This window comes from Macrobrachium nipponense, chromosome 29, assembly GCF_015104395.2.
Source record: "Macrobrachium nipponense isolate FS-2020 chromosome 29, ASM1510439v2, whole genome shotgun sequence".
NCBI lineage: Eukaryota > Metazoa > Arthropoda > Malacostraca > Decapoda > Palaemonidae > Macrobrachium > Macrobrachium nipponense.
The window spans coordinates 46,438,508-46,459,372 of NC_061092.1; the positions used below are offsets into that span (position 1 = coordinate 46,438,508).

Sequence of the window (20,865 nt, forward strand, 5' to 3'; positions counted from 1 at the left end):
CCCCACTACACCTATTGGCCCATTCCTCCCCCCGCCCCAACCCCGAGGGCTTCTGGCATCACCACACCTCGTAAGACATAATTTCAAGCCAACGATGCACGGCAGATAAATCCGTATAATTCGTCGAGGTCGTAAAGTGTTCGCTGTGACGGGTTCGGCGGACTACCTGAGGACGGCCTTCGTGTTCGTAAGTCGTAAGGGTTACTTTCTCCTCAAGAAGCGCTGGCCGAGTCGCCCTTACCGACGGCCCGACACGAGACTCGAAATACCACCATCTGGTGCGGAGGAGGAGGAGGAGGAGGAGGAGGAAGAGCGGGAGGAAGACGAGGAGGAGATGGAGTTTAGGAGAGGAGTTTTGGCCCCAAAGGTGCTCCTTCTTCAGCTCTGCTCCTCCTCCTCCTCCTCCTCCTCCTCCTGCTGTGCTACCTATCTCGGCGCTTTATCTCGTCCATTAAATCAATAGTAAACCAACTTATGGGGGAGACTCTACCTTTGATTTAAATTGCGATTCTGAACAACAAGGGATTTTCTGCGGAATTTTTATTCGTCATTTAGACGGATGAAATAAGAAATGGAGAAAAAAATCTCCCACAGAAAAAAAGAGGCTCTCTTTTATTGGTTGTAGGTTTCAAGAGGCGAGATACAGATCGTTAAAGCTGTACTTGACTCTAAGTCATGGCGACAATAAATGTTTACCGCTCAGAGATCAAATGCCATTAACGAGGTATTTTGACTTCGGTTTTGGACCCACGGAGTGCGAGAGATAGATCTCCCAAAAGTAGATGGCCTCCCCGCCCCCTCCTCATCGTCTCTCACCCCCCCCCCGCCCCACCCATATCTCGTGTTTTTCTCCTCTACTCAGGCCATATCAGTCAACTTTAAGTCGAATTGATCTCAGGAGATTGAATGTTGAAAGCGCTTCTCTAAAATATGTCTCTCAAATATTCTCGCCCCCCCCCCCTCTGGAAAATTCTTCAAAAAACCAGTGTCATCCAGACCACACCCCCTCCTCTCCCCTCTCCTCTCCTGTTCCTCCTTCCTAATTCACTTGCCCCCTCCTGTCCCTCCCTCCCTCCATATTTCAGCAAATGTATCTGTTTAAGTGTCATTGGGTATCATGAAGTATTTACAACTCTTCTATAAATCACGCGGAAATGGACGCCTCATTGTGCTAATGGACCCGGCGTTCGAGGCCGATCTCTCAACTCTTACTGTCAACCCCCCACCCTCTCCAATCCACTTGTAACCCCCTACACGCACCCCCCCCCCTCTACGCAGTTTTATCCTTCAATTTCTTCCCCCACCCCACCCCTCATATCTGTCTATACTACTTTACTACCCCTCCTATCTACCCCTACACTTACCATCACGCCTTTATCTACCCTCCAGGTTCTTCCTTACCTCCCCTACCCTATTATTGCTCCCCCTTTCCTCATTTCTCTCCCCATAGGCGACAGAGGATTTCCTTTTTAATATCGCCTCTTCTGAGAAACCGCTTAACTACATGCACATTTTTATTGATTTTTTATTACATTCGTCAGAACTGGCGTCGTTGCTGGAATTGTCATAGGTTCTCCGTTTTGGAGGTGAGAGTACTTCATTTCAGTGATTATTATTATTATTATTATTATTATTATTATTATTATAGCCACTTCGAGGAGGATTCACTGCTCTCCTGTTAACCCAAGGAGTGGATTACATACTTTCTGACTGGACACCTTTTGTGGCTACCAGATTAGAGAATTGGCATTGTGGGCTAGCAACCTTGTCCCAAGTGAATTTACTGAAAACCGGAGGGTTAACGCCCTCTGGAACCGCTCCCTCTAAAGAAACAAATAACAGTAACTTCTTGTGGCGACCGAAATCAAATCGCCAATACTCTAGTTTTATTATATTTAGCTTGTTCCATAATACAGAACTAGGTTACTTCTTTCGTAATAAAAATAGTGATTATCATGATTCTGTGGCAATAACGCCGTGCTCCGTTTACGGTCAAAGTTGTGGGTTTGGGTCAACGCTGTGGGTTTTTTTTTTCCGTATATTTGGGACAGGGGCCTGGATTTGTAACTTCATCCCATGTGCTAATGTATTGCAAGGACACATAAGAGCAACACATGCTGGAATGTCACCTTTAGCTGTAAAAAGCTAATAACCAGTAAATCATTTTAATATAAATTAATATTTTCAGTTTTCATAATTGAAATATCAAAACTCATTTTCTCAGCGAAGGATTACCATTTCCGCTGAGCACTTGAGGAACAATAAATAAAATTTAATAATTTGAGTTGTGTTAGTTCTCTCATGATCGTTTATCGCAGGAAAATCTTTCGAACGATCGTTTTTCCAAAAAAGTTTAGGAAAGCTCCTTCAGTTTACCACTCTTTTAAGATGAAATAAAAAATATTCTTAAAATATACAGTTTTCTGTTGATTTTCCTCACTTCAATTAGAACACCAACTATATCAAAATAATAATAATAATAATAATGACGGCATTTCTTGAAAATTCACTTAATTATAATCGCTAACATTAAAACATTCTTCCAGCTACTGCTTTTGCCACCTCATCCATCCATAACCACGTCATGACAACGACGAGATTTTCCGGTCGTTCAGTGTCTTCTTCACCTCTGCTCTGACAGAGATTGGTGTGAAAACGCAGCCTGCAATTGGCCTTACTTTTATGCTCTCCGCGGCCGGGTTGCACGACAACTAATGATGACTGACGAATGGCCGCGGCTTCCTCATGAAATATGCCCGACCACTTTTAAGTGGATTGAACGGTTCTGAGTGATGATAGGTGTGAACGCGTGCATTATTGGACTGGACATTAATGTTTCATCGGTACAGAGAGAGAGAAAGAGAGAGGGAAAGTATTGACTTCTGAAGTTGTACTGTAGCGAGAGGAGGAGATAGTGAAAGTTTTTGTGCGCGTAAAGCATTGCCATTTATGCACACACAACATTTTTATACTTGTGAATATGAAGCAGCAAATTGCACTTCATGTTGAATTTACTGTAACTTGTGATTAACTCACACCCAAGGGAAAAATACCAATTGATAAGTCCATCTGCCCCGGTCAGGATTAGAACCTCGCCCTTTGCTTAAGATTCACTTGACTATTCGGACAGATATTGACAGCGAGGCCATTTTCAATATATATATATATATATATATATATATATATAATATATATATATATATATATATATTATATATATATATATATATATATATATATATATATATATATATATATATATATATATAGACAGACAATGAAGGCATTTTCCGTAAAAGGGGTGACTTCAGAAAACAAACTGCTCAACGTTCACTGCCCTATTTATGCTTTAGCAGCTGAGTGGGGATGATTCAACAGAATCAGAAAAAGAGGAATTCGCCGCGTATGTATACGAGTCCTGACAATGTTTAAGTTTTGTTGACATTCATCTTTCCACGTTCCACGTTAAGTAATGGAAGGTAGTTACCACGCAGATAGATTTTCATCATGGCCACTTAGACTTGGCTTTTGATTCTCTAAGAAAGACGTCAGAAACGACCTCCACGATTCTGGAGTCTATTATTATTTTGACGAGCTACAAAGAGTCGTTTTTACGCTTATGTAAAGCCAGTAGACTTGAGGAACCACATTATAAATGAAGCTGGTACTTGTATCACTTCTGCTGCTACTCAAAATGTGGATTAAAAATATTGCTGATAATACTAAGAGGTAGGATACGGAAAAAATTATGTTGTCCCGATATCTCCTAGTCTGTTTCAGTTGCACTGATCTAACCCTAATATAACCCGCATTCCACCATTACTCCCGGTTTTACTACTACTACAACTATTACTACTTATGATTAAAATAATAGCCAATTAGAATAGAAGTGATGAAGATAGAGCAACAGCAGCAAAGATGGCAATGGCGGACTCACCTGTGTTTCTGTAACATTCAGCAGCTTGGCCATTTCGGCCCTCTCCGAGGAGGACAGGTACTTCTTGAGTTCGAACTGGCGCTCCAGCTCGAAGATCTGGCGTCCAGTGAAGGTCGTCCTTGCCTTCTTCTTCTTACGGTCTCCAGCGCCTTCAAAAGAAAACAGTATTCTGTTTAGTGTCATAACTATCGTCACAATATTAGTATTGACGGACGTCAAACAACACTGATTTGGGTAAACTACGCTATAGGAGATTTTCTGTGAAATTTAGAGAGGAAAGATGAATTAATGGTTGGAATATGTCAAGCTTTTGCATACAGAATCTCGAATTACGGAAGTAATTTATCCAATGAAATTTATAAGACTTCAATTTTTCTCCTCTCTCCCGCTATATGTACACACATTATATATATATATATATATATATATATTATCTATATATATATATATATATATATATATATATCGATAATTTCGTTAAAAGCAATTGCTTTAGTGGCTTCAATAAGTTTCTTAGAGGTATCTTCATACCGACGAAGTTTTTTCCGAATCTCGTTCGTATTTTTCACCAGAAATTGACGAACGAGAATCGGAAAAAACTTCGTCGGTATGAAGATACCTGCAAGAAACTTATTGATGCCACTAAAGCAATTGCTTTTAACGAAAATTGTATAGGAAAAACTATGCCCTAAAAGTGTATATATATATATATATATATATATATATATATATATATATATATATATATATATATATATATAGATGTGTGTGTGTGTGTGTGTGTGTGTATTTATGAATAATGTCTATGAAATTTTATAAATATATATATATATATATATATATACGTGGTATGCTTACCATCTGCTTCTCCAACGGACCCGGAACCTGGCGATACTTCTCCATTTTCGTTTTTTCTCTTTCCTCCGTTTTTGATATCTAAGCTCACACCTGGAGGAGAGAGAGAGAGAGAATTAGATCATTAGTGGGTTGAGTGAGGAGGAATCCATACTTAATTCCATAAAATAATACTCCTTTTCCTCTTATGGGTGTGCCACTGAGTGTTAGCCTTCCTGTTCTCAGCAAGTCATTAGAAATGAGGTTGCTAATGACCCTTGTTGCTACTAACCAGTCGACTAATCACCAAATATATAATTCGAATGCAGTATTATGTCAACAGGACACAATGGAATTATAGCAGAGGGTATCTATCCACAAGCCTCGCTCAGGATTGAACCCAGGTTCCCCTCCTAGAGAAGGCAAGGTACTACTGATTGCTCGCGCTCCTGTTGTCCCTGACGCTTGGAATTTTCGTAGTTGAATTGCAGTTTTATTTCCATTTTTCCCGTGATTTCTTTGGCCTTTTGGCAGGTACAAGAGAGAGATTGCTCGTGTCTTGGGCCTCGTTATAAAAAATGGGCTATCATTTTTCTCATTTGTATTTGTGCAGGTTGGGGATTTGTACATAATTTCTAAATGATTATATCTTAGTTTTACCTGACCACTGAGCTGATGAAGAGCTCTCCTAGGGCTGGCCCGAAGGATTAGGTATTTTCACGTGGCTAGGAACCAGTTGGTCACCTAGCAACGGGACCTACAGCTTATTGTGCGATCCGAACCACATTATGACGAGAAATGAATTTCTAGCACCAGAAATAAATTCCTCTGATTCCGCGTTGGCCGAGCCGAGAGTAGAACTTCGAAAACCACTCGTCCAACGAGGAACCGAATTTCTATATGACCCACAGCGTCAGAAATTACGGAAATTGAAGAGAGGGTCGATACGACAAGTCTCGACCCTAGAGACGGTGCGCACCGCACCAAACTTCGCGCCAGGTTGTCTCAGCTCTACATAATTTTGAAATTATGAAGGCGCCAGGTAAAAACGTGCTCCGCACGAAATTTGTCATGTAGACTATCATTGTGCAATAGATATCACACACGGGAAAAGTATATGGATACACAATATTATTATTATTATATTATTATTATTATTATTATTATTATTATTATTATTATTGAAAATATATAAATATTTACATAGAATTTTCCTTAGCTAGTGAAGCAAAATTCAGGAATGGGGCAAAGGGATATTAAGAAATTCCCATGCAGAGAAATATTTCTAGGCATCCATCCACCCACGATCAAGCTTCGCCGTGGTGGATAAACTTAAAGAACTTTCAACGACCAAGAGTTGTTGGTGGCCGCAACTTCCCGCAAAGTACGCGCTCCCGTTAGTATTTATAGCAAGTTAATTGTTTATTTTTTATTTTATATATATTTTCTTTCTTTTATCCTCATCTTCAACCTGTGTCTTCATTTATTTCTCAACTGCTCATTGTTAATGTGTAATAAATTTTTTTATGCATTTTTATATATTTCAATATATTTTATTTGCTCTCATTTATTTTTGTTTGTTCATATGAGTTCGTTGCATTCAGTGAAAGTCACTCGGGCGGCTAACGGCCATTTAGGCGCGTCATATTATAAATAACAACATTAGAATCTTCGTCATCATTACCTGCATCATCCATTATCTACCGCCGTCAAATTCGGCACCAGTGTCATCATACTGGATGCAGATCATCTCCGCCCCGTCACTTCCCACACAGCCGTGCCGCCTTAATACCCGTTGTAATCGCCAGTTCTGTATCTCCTAAATTAATGCAAAATTATAGCCCCTCTGGAGTCTGCGGAGCAGAAAGAACCTTATTGCAGGAGGCCGCTAAGGCCAAGATGGCGCGCCCGGGCGGTCGAGTACTCTCTAATTGTGTTGTTGTAAGTAAATAATTACCAATTTAGCGACGACGATGCGGCTGGGTTTGCTCACAGTGCCTATCGACCACTAATGACATCATTATGATAATAGCGATACGCTCGTTGCTGCTCTGACGATCGTTAGCGGCTGGTACGGACCCAGATCATGTAGGCTCCGTCGTGACAGCCTTACTTCAAAAGGCATTTTTTAAATTTTACACACGCACACAGTTCCAAAAATAAAATGATAGCTGTATAAGAAAAACTCAACAAGTCACACAGTTATACCAAAAGTAAAAATGAATACCAATTATGTAGCTATTTGAAATTAATTTGACATTTGAAATATAGAGATCGAAAACGCATCTATTTATTCAGGTATAACGTTAAATTGTATCCATGTATTTTATATCTTGATATTTTTATGTCTATTTTATATAATTTGAATAATTTCTGTTTGCTGTTAAAGAGTCATATTTTTGTATTCGAAATTTAAATGTTAACGTTTTCATATCTTTTAGTGTTTTTGCGCGTTAGAAAGTGTAATCTATTTGTCACTGAATAGTTTAGTAGATATATACACACGCCTCACACACACACACACATTTACAAATACTGATATATATATATATATATATATATATATACATATATATATATATATATATATATATATATATATATATATTAACGCACAAAAATACGAAAAGAAATTATAACCACTTTATAAAAGATGGGGACATCGAACTTGCAAAGGCAAAAAAAAAGAACATTAGAGAGAGAAGAAGAGAGAGAGAGAGAGAAGAGAGCGAGAGAGAGAGAGAGAAGAAGAGGAAGACGAACATTTTCTTGGGATAAGATATGAGGTTTTAAGGAGCTCTGATCTTTTTTTATATATATGTATTCATTTCTTTCAACTGACTTATGTTTTCTAGGATAAAAAAAAATATAAAATTCTATATAGGAGATAAAAAATATCAATGCCGAGTGTGTGTGTGTATAAATAATATATATATATATATATATTATATATATATATATATATATATATATATATATATATATATATATATATATATATATACTATATATATATATATATATATATATATATATATAATATATAATATATATATATATATATATATGTATATATATATATATAATGTTAATATTCATACCCATGTCGTTATTTAGTCATTAATTTTTGCATTTTATTCCTGGTATGACTTTATCTCTCGAGTTATCTGAAGCAATTCCAGATACCTTCAGCTCTCCACACGAAAGCTTTAGAGTTGAGCACCGTGGCAGTTCCGCCTTCTATTGAAATGAAAGGAATCTGCGCCGAGAAGGGCGATCGCAGAGGATAAAATCAAGTAGGGATTACGTACTTTACAGCCAGTCAGGAGTCGATAGAAAAAAAATGGTCTATGAAAAGAAGGAAAACGTCTTTAGTATGAACGAAAAATGGAAAAATGTGAATGGTGGTGCAGACTGTTAACGATCAAGAATGATGTGAGAGGAAGATAACAAAGATAAAAAAGATATAAGAAAGAGTAATGATGAAATTTTAGAAGAGAAAGCAAAACTTACGCTAATAACAAAAGGGATGAAGGAGAGATCGTGTGATGATGGTTTCATAAAAGTCAAGGACTACTTGTAAACGAAGGAAAATGATAGAAGACGAAATGACGGCTTAGTAGAACGTAGAGAAGAGAAATATATTCGTTAATGAAAACCAAGAAAATTGAGAAATCGATGAAAATGGCACTGACCTGACGTGAACAGTTATTTGCGTAGGATGAGAAAAAGGATGGCTTGATGGAAGAAGGGTGGCTGAAGGATGAGAGGTTGTGATATATGCAACAGAAAGACCGTCAGAAAAATGATGTAGGAGGAAGAGAAAGACATTAAAAATACACAAAAGGAAAAAGTGGAAATACATGAAACAGGGACAGAAATGGGGACAGTTATATTCGAAGCATAAAAGAACAGGCTGGTAAAGTAGCACTTCTAGTCAAACACCAATTTCTCAGCAGTTATTAAGAAACACCTTAACCGTCGCCCTAAGGATAGGATGATTGTTCAAGCCTCTCTCTCTCTCTCTCTCTCTCTCTCTCTCTCTCTCTCTCTCTCTCTCTCTCACACACACCTACCTTTCCATTCATTCCTCAAAGTGGCGATTGTTCTAATGTTTCTGCAGTCCGCTTGTTGCAAGCAGGGCTGTTGCCCACCGGGATAGGGTTGGAGAGGCGTGATGTTGCTGCAGGTGATTTTGTGCATAGTTTGTGCGTCGTTCTGTTTGTGCGGTTGTGTGAGCTTTCTGTTTCAGGCTGGATGCTTGTGTTTTGGGTTTGTATGTGTTTGTACCTGCTGGCTCCGTCGCTCGTTGTGTGCTCATAGACGCGTTTGCTTGTATTCATAGCGCATCTCTTCGTGTTTGTGTTCATGTGAGCGTTTATGACGGTCCTGACTCTTGTGTGCCTACAACTTGCGTGTGTTGCCTTCTTCCTGCGCCGTTCAGTGGTTGTGTAGGTGCGCGATTGTTGGTAGCCCCCCTGCAATGTTTGAATAATCGTCCTGACATATCCGCGTCTCTTGGCGGCAGAGTTTATAAGAATTTCCGGGACCCGTCTGAAATGCTGCGCTGTAATGTGAGAATCCCGCATTTATACCGCGAGCCAAATGAAAACGTCCGGACTAAGTGTTTGGACCACGGACGTTGGGTAGACTCTCGACTTAATTAACATGGCATTCTTTTTCTTTTTGGTCTCTGTCACACGATACAGCAGGTTGCTGAGAGAAGGAAAACGCAAAAGGCATTTGGAGAGAGAGAGAGAGAGCGGAGTGACGTCGACTTCTCATGCTTTAGCGCAAAATTGAAAACGCACCATCAGGCCATTTCGGTAGAAGGTATCGTTGGTCCGTGATTCTGTAACGTCATTTAGACAAAAGTGGGTCAGTTTTGATCAAATCACTTGGAAAGGGCTCCTTCACTGGCCTTTGATGCTGCAAAGCCAGTGTAAAAACATCATTACATAATAAATATGTTTGAAAAGGGCACGGACCTATTAAGAGTACAAATATACAGTGCTAATGGAGACTTCAAAATTTCATTAATGCCAGGATGTTTACGTCCGTCAGCCCTGTTTTGGGGAATTTCCGTCTCATAACATTTTTGGCCAATCTTACTGATGTAGAATTTTCTCGGAGCACAGTGTTTTTCAGGTCTGCCTTTATTTACAAAAAAAAAAAACCCTTTTGTAACAGAAATGCATAAAATTATTAGATTATTTAAGAATTAAAAAGATTTGAGTGAGTTTTCTCAAAATGTCGGTGTTATTTTAGATTTTTCCAAGAAAAATTCTTATTATAAGCGAACAATCTTTGGATAGGACGCTATCGTTGTAGCATTTTTATAAAAAAAATGATAGAGATAGAAATTTCTGGTAAGGAGACAACGTCTTGATAGAATTTATATATAGAAAAGAAAAGCTTTATATGTCTTTACTTGCGCAGAGGAGAACTATAAATATAACCATTCTTGTTTTGCCTGATGGTTCTCAGTTTCACGTTAGTCTTCGCGCAGTCTTTATTACATCTTTATTCTGGGTCGTTTCGTACCGTTTAATTAAAGGAATAGCGAAGATTTCTCCCGCGGGTAATTTATGAGGGGCCCTTGTTCTCTTTGTAAAGATAACGCTGATTATATCGCACGGTTTTTCCTTTACCAAAGAGGTTTCAAACGAGCGGGGATCCCTCTCTAGTTTGTCTTTTACACAAGGAAGATTGTCTCTGTGCCTAGACCCCCGTCTGTCTCTGCTTCTGAGGCTTTTGAAATAATGATGGTGGTGGTGGATGCTTGAGTCATTGTTGGCGCTCTCTCTCTCTCTCTCTCTCCTCTCTCTCTCTCTCTCTCTCTCTCTCTCTGCATGTCATCATTTGTTTTTGTGTATATTTGTTACTTGGTTATCTCTCTCTCTCTCTCTCTCTCCCTGCATGTCATTTGTTTTTGTGTATATCTGTTCCTCTGCATGTCATCATTATTTTATTTTTGTGTATCTTTGTTCCTTAGTTATCTCTCTCTCTCTCTCTCTCTCTCTCTCTGCCTTAATTAATGCTCGATAATCATTTCCCCGTTAGTTCACCAAAAGCTCATTGCATCCCCCTTCAGCCCTGTACCGGAGCCCATACCCGCTTCTCCAAGGTTTGTTATCAAAGGTGTTATTGTTAAGGCGCGATAAACCTGGCCTTTGAGTGGGGGCGATCTGGTGCCTAATTGTCCAGGTTGGGAAGTAGGAGGAGAAGGCGTCTTTGCCCGGGCCAAAATCAGACCCGACGGCGACACCACTCAAGATTCCTTTTCATACACACTTCCTCCACCTCCTCCTCCTCTTTCTCTCCTCTCCTCTCCTCTTATTTATTCTACTATTATTCCTCCACTTGCTCTCCTCTTACTCGTTCCACTGCTATTACTCCGCCCCAGGCAAATGTTCTGTTAAAAAAAAAAAAAAAAAAAAAAAAAAAAAAAGATTTTCATCTATTTCTGGAAGTTCTAAGTGTTACTGTCTGTGTCGTTGGTCATAGCCATTTGGACACCATTTTCCGGGAATTAGTCATTCAATCTCCTTTCTTCTGCTCTTTGTCTTTAACCTTCTCTTAAGCCCGTCATTTTCCTTTCATTTATCCTCCTCTTCTTCCTCATGGTCACTAGAATTCAACTCGGTTGATATTTTCGTGTAATTACTTCCCTTCTCATTTTTTTTATCTTTCCTTGAATTTGGCTAATGTTCTCTATCATCTGTCTTTTATCATCTTCCTCTTCCTCTCGTCCCTGATTAAGCATTCCTTTTCCATCATGCCTTCCTCTCCTGCTTCCTTGCCGTCTTCCATCCATAGAGCATTCATACAAAACTCCTTTATCTGTTCCTAAGTTTAGTTCTTTCCCCTGTGATTAATGTTTTATTATTTTTGCTAAATAGATTCACCCTAGTGTCATCTCTTTGGCCTCTGGCCGCTTCCTCCGCTCACGTTCATCGTTATTAGTAGTTGAGACTGCAGTAACCACATTTATTTTTATCATTATCATTATTGTAAGTAGAATTGGTGTACGGTAGCGATGACGATTATTGTGTTGTGTTGTTGTTCAAGTTTTTTTTCAGATACAAAATTGTCACGACTCAAGAATCTACATATGCAAATGCAAAGAGACGAAGCAGGCGAAGATGGTGTTGCCATTGACCCCTAAACAACTTTTTATTGGCGAAGACATAATGGAATTATTCTGTACAGAGAGAGAGAGAGAGAGAGAGAGAGAGAGAGAGAGAGAGAGAGAGAGAGAGAGAGAGAGATGAAAAACTAGTTGCTATCAACAGAAGTGGAGTAGAATAAATAATTTAGACAGAGGGGAAGACGGCTGTTATGTACTTTGAAATGATAAGAAATATGAGTACTATCAGGAAATAAATAATGACAATGGTAAAATATATTTTCCTCTCATTGTATATTGTTTACGTTATTGCTGCTAATATGAATATGAGTGCACTGTTTTAATTTAGGAAGCAGAATGCTGGAAAGAGAGCGAGCGTTTTTATCGAAGTTGCCAGCTGCAGAAGAAATGTTCCATTGTTGTTACGGGGAAACTCTAGAATGGCCTCTAATGTAAGGAGACATTTGCTAAGTTCAAGTGAAAGTCAGCTACATTTAACAGCTCCGATTCTTGCTGTTGTTGATGGTGATGATGATGGTAGGTGGGCGAGGAGGAGGAGGAGGAGGAGGATGGGTACTTCACGAGAAGGGGGCTGGTTGTCATTGAGCGAGATAGGGGGAGGGGAGGAGTAGGGAAAGGGGCAGAAAGGGTGCCACTTGTCAACCATTATCTTCAAAATCACTTTAGCCATCAACTTTACGCCTTGTCTCCCATTATCCTCAAGGTCGTGTTTTGTCAGGCCGCAGAAAATATGGACTCTTCTCTTTCCCTCTGCTTGGAAATGTTTCTTGTGTGTGTGCATGAGTGTGTATATTTAGGGATTTATTAATAAAAATATTGTCATTTAGGTTTTATCCGAAGTTACCTTTTTATTAGAAGTAATACAACCACAAACCCACAATAACATTATATATATATATATATATATATATATATATATATGTATATATATATATATATATATATATATATATATATATATATATATATATATATATATATAATACATTACATTATAAATGTATTACTTCCAATAAAAAGGTAACTTCAGATAAAGCATAAATTACAGTATCTTTCTATATTAATCTTTAAATATATATAATCATGCACACATACACACATGTATAATATGTATATATTGCACACACACACATCATATATATATATATATATATATGTGTGTGTGTGTGTGTGTGTGTGTGTGTGTTATACACCGTGAAGTACACGTTATGCATATATTTAAGTAAGATGGCACTGCATAGCAGTCATCACAATATGGCACTTTGCGCTCTTGGTCTCAGAGCGATAAATTGCAAGTGACAAGTGCCGGCTGCAGTCTCTGACAGTGAGCTCCCGCTGTCAACTCGGCCTTTTCACACGAGAGAAATGATTGCAGAGGCAAAGTCAACAACAGTGATTCAACAAAGTGCAACTCTTTTTGCCACCCCCGAGGGATGCCCGGGGTAGGCGGTATTTTGTTTTTCTTCAAGTATTTGGGAGCTGTGGGGTCCCAGGATAGGAGTCCAGTAATAGGGCATGAGATGGAAGATTAGGTATTTGTTATCAGTGAAGTTGTTAGAAGTCAAAAAAGGACCACGGTTTCTATTTGCATTTCGGACTACGATTTATTCCGGTGTCTCCGCTGAAAGGTTGAAAGATTTAGGGGAGCAGAACGATTCTTTGATCTCTCTCTCTCTCTCTCTCTCTCTCTCTCTCTCTCTCTCTCTCTCTCTCTCTCTCTCTGTTATGAATGAGCCCTCTGTCTCTGGAGTCAAGTTGCATAATTTTTGTTACTGAATACAGACTAAGTGCTTAGTACTAAGAGGTGACTTTATATGTATGTATGTGTATATATATATATATATATATATATATATATATATATATATATATAAATATATATATATGTATACGTAATTTAAAATAATTTAATCATTCTTTGAGACATATTTATTTGAACATATGATTCTGCATATGTATTTTACAGATATTATGACAACTTTTATTGTACTTGTAAAGAATTGTGTAGGTTTATGATTTTTCCATTTTCTCATAACTGAAAAGATATTGCTTTCTAGTGCAATACACAGCACGCGAAAGGCTGCAAATAGTCTCACCTGAATGCTTTGAACCCTCTGGTCGAACGCTATTGCTTCACCAGACCCCCTTGTCAAAACCTTTAAACGAACTCATTTTTAATATCCCTCCACTTCGCCTAACTGAGGCACTGCGGCGATTGCCAGATTTATGTCACAAACGGGCTTGACACCGACAAAGGTCACAGGGGAAAAGGATATTTTCAGTCGAGGCGTCACTGTGTCACAAATAAAATAGACATAAACAGTTTCAAGTGTCAGATGGGGAGGGGAGGGGAAGAGGAGGGGCGGCGGAGAGGAAGACGTAGGCACTGATGGAGGCAATGCCTGTGTCCTGATCCGTCAACGCTGACACTCAGCGTTGAATATAGAAAAGGAGAACGATTAGCAAAAAGGGCCTCCTGCCACACTTGCCATTGAGAGAGGCGCTGTGGCTGACAAGACTTCTGTCATTTTAATGGGCGTTTCTTTTTTTAGATAAAGGCGGGATGGGTCTTTGGGCCCAGGCCTAAAGAAACAAAATAGATTCTGATTTAGAAAGAAACTATATTCCTGCCACTTTGGAAACTAATTCAGTGAGCTATTTCCAAGTAAACACTTCACGCCTCTGTATCCACAAACCTACTTTCCTTATTTCATTAAATTACGTATGATAAGACAGTCAAGCGCCCAGCTGTGAGGGAGAGAGATAGAGGAGCAACCAATATTGGTTAAATCTGCGTAGAAGAGAGCAAAACAAGTAAATTTAGAAAGGGAAGCACGGAGCAGCCCCATTCGCTCTTTTCAACGGAAGGAACTCCTTCAACATCAGTCCATTAACTCCAGGGGAGTAACATACGTTAAAGGTCTCTCGAGTCTCGACCTTAAGAGCAGTTGCATATAGAAGCCCCCTCCCCCCTACCCCACCTCCTGCTCCTTCTCCTCCTCTCCCACATCGTAACCACCCCTCCCAGCTTCTTCTTCCTCCTCCTCCTCCTGAAAGGAGAATCAAAACCTCGTTTAGCATTCAGGTCTTCGCCGCCTTCTAAAGCGATTATGCGTCACCCCTTCCGAAACTTAAGTAATTAACGAACCCGCTAAGTCTCTCTTTGAAGGCTCTTGAGTGTTAGTGTGTGGGTGTGTGTGTGTGTGTGAGCGTGTTTGTGTGTGCGTGTATTTGAAATGCTTGCTTTTAAAAGCCTCACCACAGTTAACCTAATCCTTTTCCCTTCTGCTCATCTTCGTTTCCCATACTTGTCACATTTCCCTCTTTTGGTTTTTCCTCTCTCTCTCTCTCTCTCTCTCTCTCTCTCTCTCTCTCTCTCTCTCCAGCATCCGACTTCTGACTGTGGTTTCTCTTCGCTTCCTCTCCCTCTTCCTCTTCCTCCCCTACCCCATTCCCCTCCCCTCCCTATTCATGTGAGCCCCTCCAGTCCCCCTCCCCTGCTCACTCTAGTCCCTGCAATACATTAAAGCTGCAGAATTTAATTCATTGAAGTTATGATGTTCTTGGGGATAAGGTTAATCATCGCTGAGCTATGTTACAAGACTCTTGGCACAGGGCCCATATTTGAGAATTCTCTCTCTCTCTCTCTCTTTCTCTCTCATTACGACAGGCTTACGTCATCCGTATTCTTGTTACGAGAAAACCACCGTTAAAATGTTCTCTCTCTCTCTCTCTCTATATCTCTCTCTCTCTCTCTCTGCGACACTGTTGCAACATTCGTACTCCCATTAGGAACAAGCCACCATTGAATCTATCTCTCTCTCTCTCTCTCTCTCTCTCTCTCTCTCTCGTTTACGACAGGCTTATGACGCTCGTACTCACATTGCAGGCAAACCGCCACTGCCTACATACCAGAGAGACATAAGTGACTAATTAGCCTCACTAATAGCAGACAATTTTGTTTGGTGCCGAAGATATGAGGGAAACGGTTCATCTATCTTCTGGGGCTCATAATGTCTCTGAGATGTAGACGATCACTCTCATTCCGAAAGGTTCTTGATTAAAAGGATTTGCAAATTGATAACGGTAGGTTTATTGTGGAGTTTGTTCATCGCATGTCTTTTTTCTCTCTCTTTTTTTTATATATTTTTTGATTCCGGTAAGTAACTTAGAAACAGTTGGATTTTTCCTTTCAGACACATATATATACTATATATATGTGTTGTTTATACGTTGATATTCACAAAATGAAGGGCATTAATATTATTAGGGCAAGATTAAGCAAAAAAAAAAAATAAATAAATAAAAGCGGAAGAGAAAAATACCTTCTCAGCCCAAGCACCAAGAACAAACCACTGAAAGCATCAAACGGACGAGGTAAGAAGACCCGCTTCTATCCCATTAGCCCGGCAATCATCCACCCCCCTCACCCCAATCCCCTTCCTCCCTCCCCCCAGTGACAAGCACGCTTCGAGTCTCTCAAGAGAGAAAAGTTACCGCAAGACCACGTGGCATTGATGTGATGTGGCGGCGCTCGCCTCACCAGAAGACGCTTAGGAGAGTCGTAGTAGACTGGCCCTGTCTTCCAGATTATGGTGGGATTATACGTTGGCGCCGCTCTCTAGCCCTGAAACCCTGATAAACCATAGTTTTGATGAGGAAGGCACTACCAGTGTTGCCAACCATTTAAGAGCTCCTTACCCTACCTAGGCACTGAAATTACCCTACTTTCACTGTCATATTACCCTACGCCCGGCCTCAAGATGGTAAATATTAATAAATTTTTTGTTCTTTGGTTACTTTTTAATAAAATACAAGACAAGCAACTTGAAATTACCCTACATTTTGCTCAGATTTCATGACATTACCCCGTTACCCTATAGACACAGATTTGAGGCTGAATTACCCTATGCATAGGGTAATTACTCTACGGTTGGCAACACTGGGCACTACCAGGAGTGCCACCTCCGACAGAGCGCCGAAAATGATTAAAACCGTGTTCTCATATACTGGGATCTTTGTACCATACCTAGTCAACAAATTCACTTGTGGAAAGTCGTTGACAGAGGATTATGCAGTGCAAAATATTTATATCTTACTAAGATCGTGGTTTCAATATAATAGTTGTAAATGTAAGTAATAGAATATTAAAAAATAGCAAGAAATAGTTTTTATCTCACATTTGATTACCGCTTATTTTTTTTATTATTGCTAAGTGAGCCTAATGAGGATAATATTTAACAAGAAATAAGCTCTATGGTTTGTAATTGTCGGGAAGTTTTTGGCAAATTAAATTATCTTGTATTTTGATGGGGGTAGGACTTGCCTTTATTCATTCACTTGGGTTTGTGGGAGTTTTGTGTTAAAACGAGTAATTGTAGATCTATTATTTTCTTTTCTTATTTCTCCCCTGACAGTTCATGTCTATGAATAACTATTTTTTCTTTATGTTGTATTTTCCTAACCCACCCACGTGGTCCTGTCGCACAATAGTGTGTTGCGTTTGTTTTTCATTATTTTGTACCTTTCATGACGAGAGCAGCTTTCGAATTGTTTTTCATACTGTCGTTAATGTGTTCAACTTATTTCTGTCTTGTCACATTTATTTTTTATTAGAACGTTCTTCATCAAAAACCATTTATGTCACGACGCCAGAGATTCTTCATCAAAAACCATTTATGTCACGACGCCAGAGAACTTTGAATTTCTTCTACAAAAGGCGAATCTTACTTCTCTATGTAACTTACCGTTTTTCTAAATAAGGATCCCAAATAAATATTCCTTCAGGCTCATTTGTTTTTACTTGTTAATTACGTCTGCGCTTTTGTGACTCTTGATTAAATTGATTGTGCAAAGGCGAATACCACGGGCATCCTAGCGCCCTCTAGTAGTCCACATCCGAAGAAAACGTAAGAAGAAAAGCTTAGGAGTTCGGAAACACAGGAGTAAGAAGAAAATTCCAAAGTTGGTTAGCAAAAGGAAAAGAGCAGTCACTGAACCGTGTCATCTTCGAATGTTTATAAGCTTCTGCCTCGGTGTTTCATACATATTTTGTAATCGCACGAGAACTGCCTATTCCCACTGCAAGTACTGTCATAAGCATTTCCCCAAAATTATTGATTTTCTTTTCTTTTTTTTCTTTTTATTTGTTTATTTTTTGGGCATTTCGTTTTTTATTGGCAATTTCTGAACTTGCGTGTGAAGAGGCGAGAGTTAAATTTCCTTTTTTATCTCTCTGTAATTGTGCACTGTCTGTTGTAACTGCATGTTGTATTTGTAAATGAACTTGAGGTGAAATAAGTTATTCATATTCATATTATTATTATTATTATTATTATTATTATTATTATTACTATTATTACTTATTTATTTATTAATTACGTCATCTTGAGCCGAAGATTTTGGGAGAGGGGTTCAGTGGAAACACTGGAGCGTGTTTGTCCGCTCACCTACTTTTTGTGGAACAGCGAGACAGACTAGAGCGCGGTACAGAGAATCCTCTCATACTGGGAATTATTAAGTATTTTTATGACGGAAACTTCCGTCAATATTTAGCATCCTCTTTATCAGTATGGGTGTGGCGATGTCAGAATTGCTGAACTGGTTTCTGGGTTATATATATTTCTGTTATTAATAGTTGATGGTATAGAGCCTTTCCTCAGGCTATATTTTTTTCGTATTTTCCTCTTACACAATACTGTTATCTTTATTATTTCCAGGGGCGGTTCTATGGCATTCGTCGACTGTATGTATCAGTCTTTTCCTTGTTTCCATTAGGCCTGAACAAGGCGAGGGCTTCAGATTCCCGGGCTACAACGGCCTCTGAATTATACAATAGGAATGGCCAGATACCTTCTGCTTTTAAATCCCTTATTATCAAAAGGTTAAAAAAAAAAAAAAATGGTGTGCTTCCACCCACACCTCTGAAGTAGTTGCTGAAAACCGGAAGGGTAACACTTAATGGCGAGTTGTTTGTTCCTCTGGCGCCAAAATATTTCAGTCGCATATGACTTTTGGCCATCAAAGAGCAAACAACGCTCTTTTAACTTCGTCAGAGGGACTCTTGAATGGTGCTGACCTCTTACTGGGAGAAACATCAAGCAATATCCTGTATCTGGGTAAGACTAGGCAATGACCTGCCAGATCACTTGAGCGTCACTCTTTTTTTTATGACTAAACAGTTATCTGTAACTTTGCCAAAGATTGATAATTATTAACCCCAAACGAGGCCATATGGTCAAAGATCTAAGACAGACTTTGAGCGTCACTTACAACTGGGTCATGGTTTAATAATGATCTTTAGCTGGCGGTAGACTGAAGACTATTTATTGAATTTTAACTGGACCCAGAATTAGACACTGACCTGTAGCTGGCCGAATGAACAGTATCTTATAACTAGAAAACATGCGATGCTAGATGATGCAAACCAGTCAGTCAATCTTCTCAATGATTGTCATGCATGAAAGCGTAGTTAGTGACCTCAAGATAAGTTCAAACTTTGACTTGGGGTTTGTTGCAGCCATCTTCTTCAATCCGGCGTTGAGAAGTCGACCCCTTCTCCCCTGTCTGTGCCTCTCCCATGCCCCTTAGCCCCTTTGCCTCTTTTTCTTTGGCAGGAACAAAGAATGGGCGTTGACCTCTTAACACTGAAGGCAATGAAGGACTCATTCCCACGAAGGCTGCAATTCCCGTGAAAGCTCCGTTCCCGAAGGCGCTTGTCTCTTCCAGGAATCGCCCAATAACCAATCCACTTTGTGTGGAGGAGAGAGCTTTCAGGCTGTTTCGACTTTTTTCCCCTTTTTCTTTTGAGGTGGCGGCGTTAACAGATACTTTGCTCCCAACATAAGCTTGTCTAGAGGCTAGGACTTTTTATGGCCCCTCAGATTAACAAACGCTTGTGAAACGCTTGTTTTCGACGAAATGGTCGCCATTCTGTGTACGGATACTGATTGCTTTTGCGCGGTGGTGAATAAATAACCTTTCGTATGTGATTTAGGAAATTTGTCAGAATTGCGTTGCGCACGTTGGTGTTCTTATACAGTATGAAAATTATTTGTATTCCTTTCAGGGCAAATAAAAAAGGTGATAAGTATATATATTATATATATATATTATATAATATATATATGTATATATATATATATATATATATATATTATATATATATATGCACAGTATAATATATATAAAATGATAGATGAAGACTCCCATAATAATGAAACAAAGGAAGGACGGAAGAGCATTCATTATATTTCATAATAGGGTGTCCTCAGGCTCCAACTATGACCAGAGGGTGAAGCGTGAGAATGTTCAGTATAGGATTCAGAAAGATATGGCGGATCTTATCTGTTTTCATGACTATTGTGACAGAGTCCTGTTGTTGGTCTTAATTAAAGCAGCCTCAAGTATCTGAACTTTGGAACGACACTTCCATATATGATTTGCGGTGCATCCTTGTGTATGCCATTGTTGGTGCTCCCTAGATTACTTAAAAGTGAAGAATATTGATGCATGTATTGGTGAGAGATCCACAGTGGCGAATAAGTAACTATATATTATAAATATATATACAGTGAGAGCTTGCAAGAATCTGTTCCCTTCTCCTCCTCAATTATTATTATTTTTATCATTATTATTATTAATTATCCCTTGGGCATTTCCTTTTTTTCCGTGAACATTAGTGATCAAGGATGCAATCAAAATAGGGAAGTTCAGAGCACAAGGATAGCCTCCTTCCAAGGTTTTACAAATACTTTTTGATACTGTCTATATAGTATATGTGTATGTGTGTGTGTGTATCAAAAATACTATAGAGTACGCAAGAGACAACTGGAGGCTGAAATCAAAATGAAAAAGTATGACGTCATGAATCCCGACCAATGGGAACGCTATTTTCCACATAGCGTCATTTGTTTCCATACTGTGTTGGGAAGGTATATTTTGA

At 39.1% G+C, this 20,865-nt stretch overlaps 2 protein-coding genes across 3 annotated transcripts in view; one reads left to right on the forward strand and one right to left on the reverse strand.

Moving 5' to 3' along the window:
- LOC135206259 (myosin-11-like) overlaps positions 1–20,865 on the forward strand; it is a 1,008,036-nt gene that overhangs the window by 451,222 nt on the left and 535,949 nt on the right. The gene's annotated exons all lie outside the window — the stretch shown is intronic.
- The window catches only part of LOC135206260 (uncharacterized), a 281,604-nt gene that overhangs the window by 130,335 nt on the left and 130,404 nt on the right, over positions 1–20,865 (reverse strand). For both annotated transcript variants that reach the window (XM_064237671.1, XM_064237670.1), the window contains 2 exons: positions 4,796–4,885; positions 3,938–4,086 (listed from right to left, as the gene is read on the reverse strand). In XM_064237671.1, the coding sequence (XP_064093741.1) occupies positions 3,938–3,970 (33 nt within the window). In that variant the 5' untranslated portion in view covers positions 3,971–4,086; positions 4,796–4,885. The remainder of the gene's footprint in view (positions 1–3,937; positions 4,087–4,795; positions 4,886–20,865) is intronic.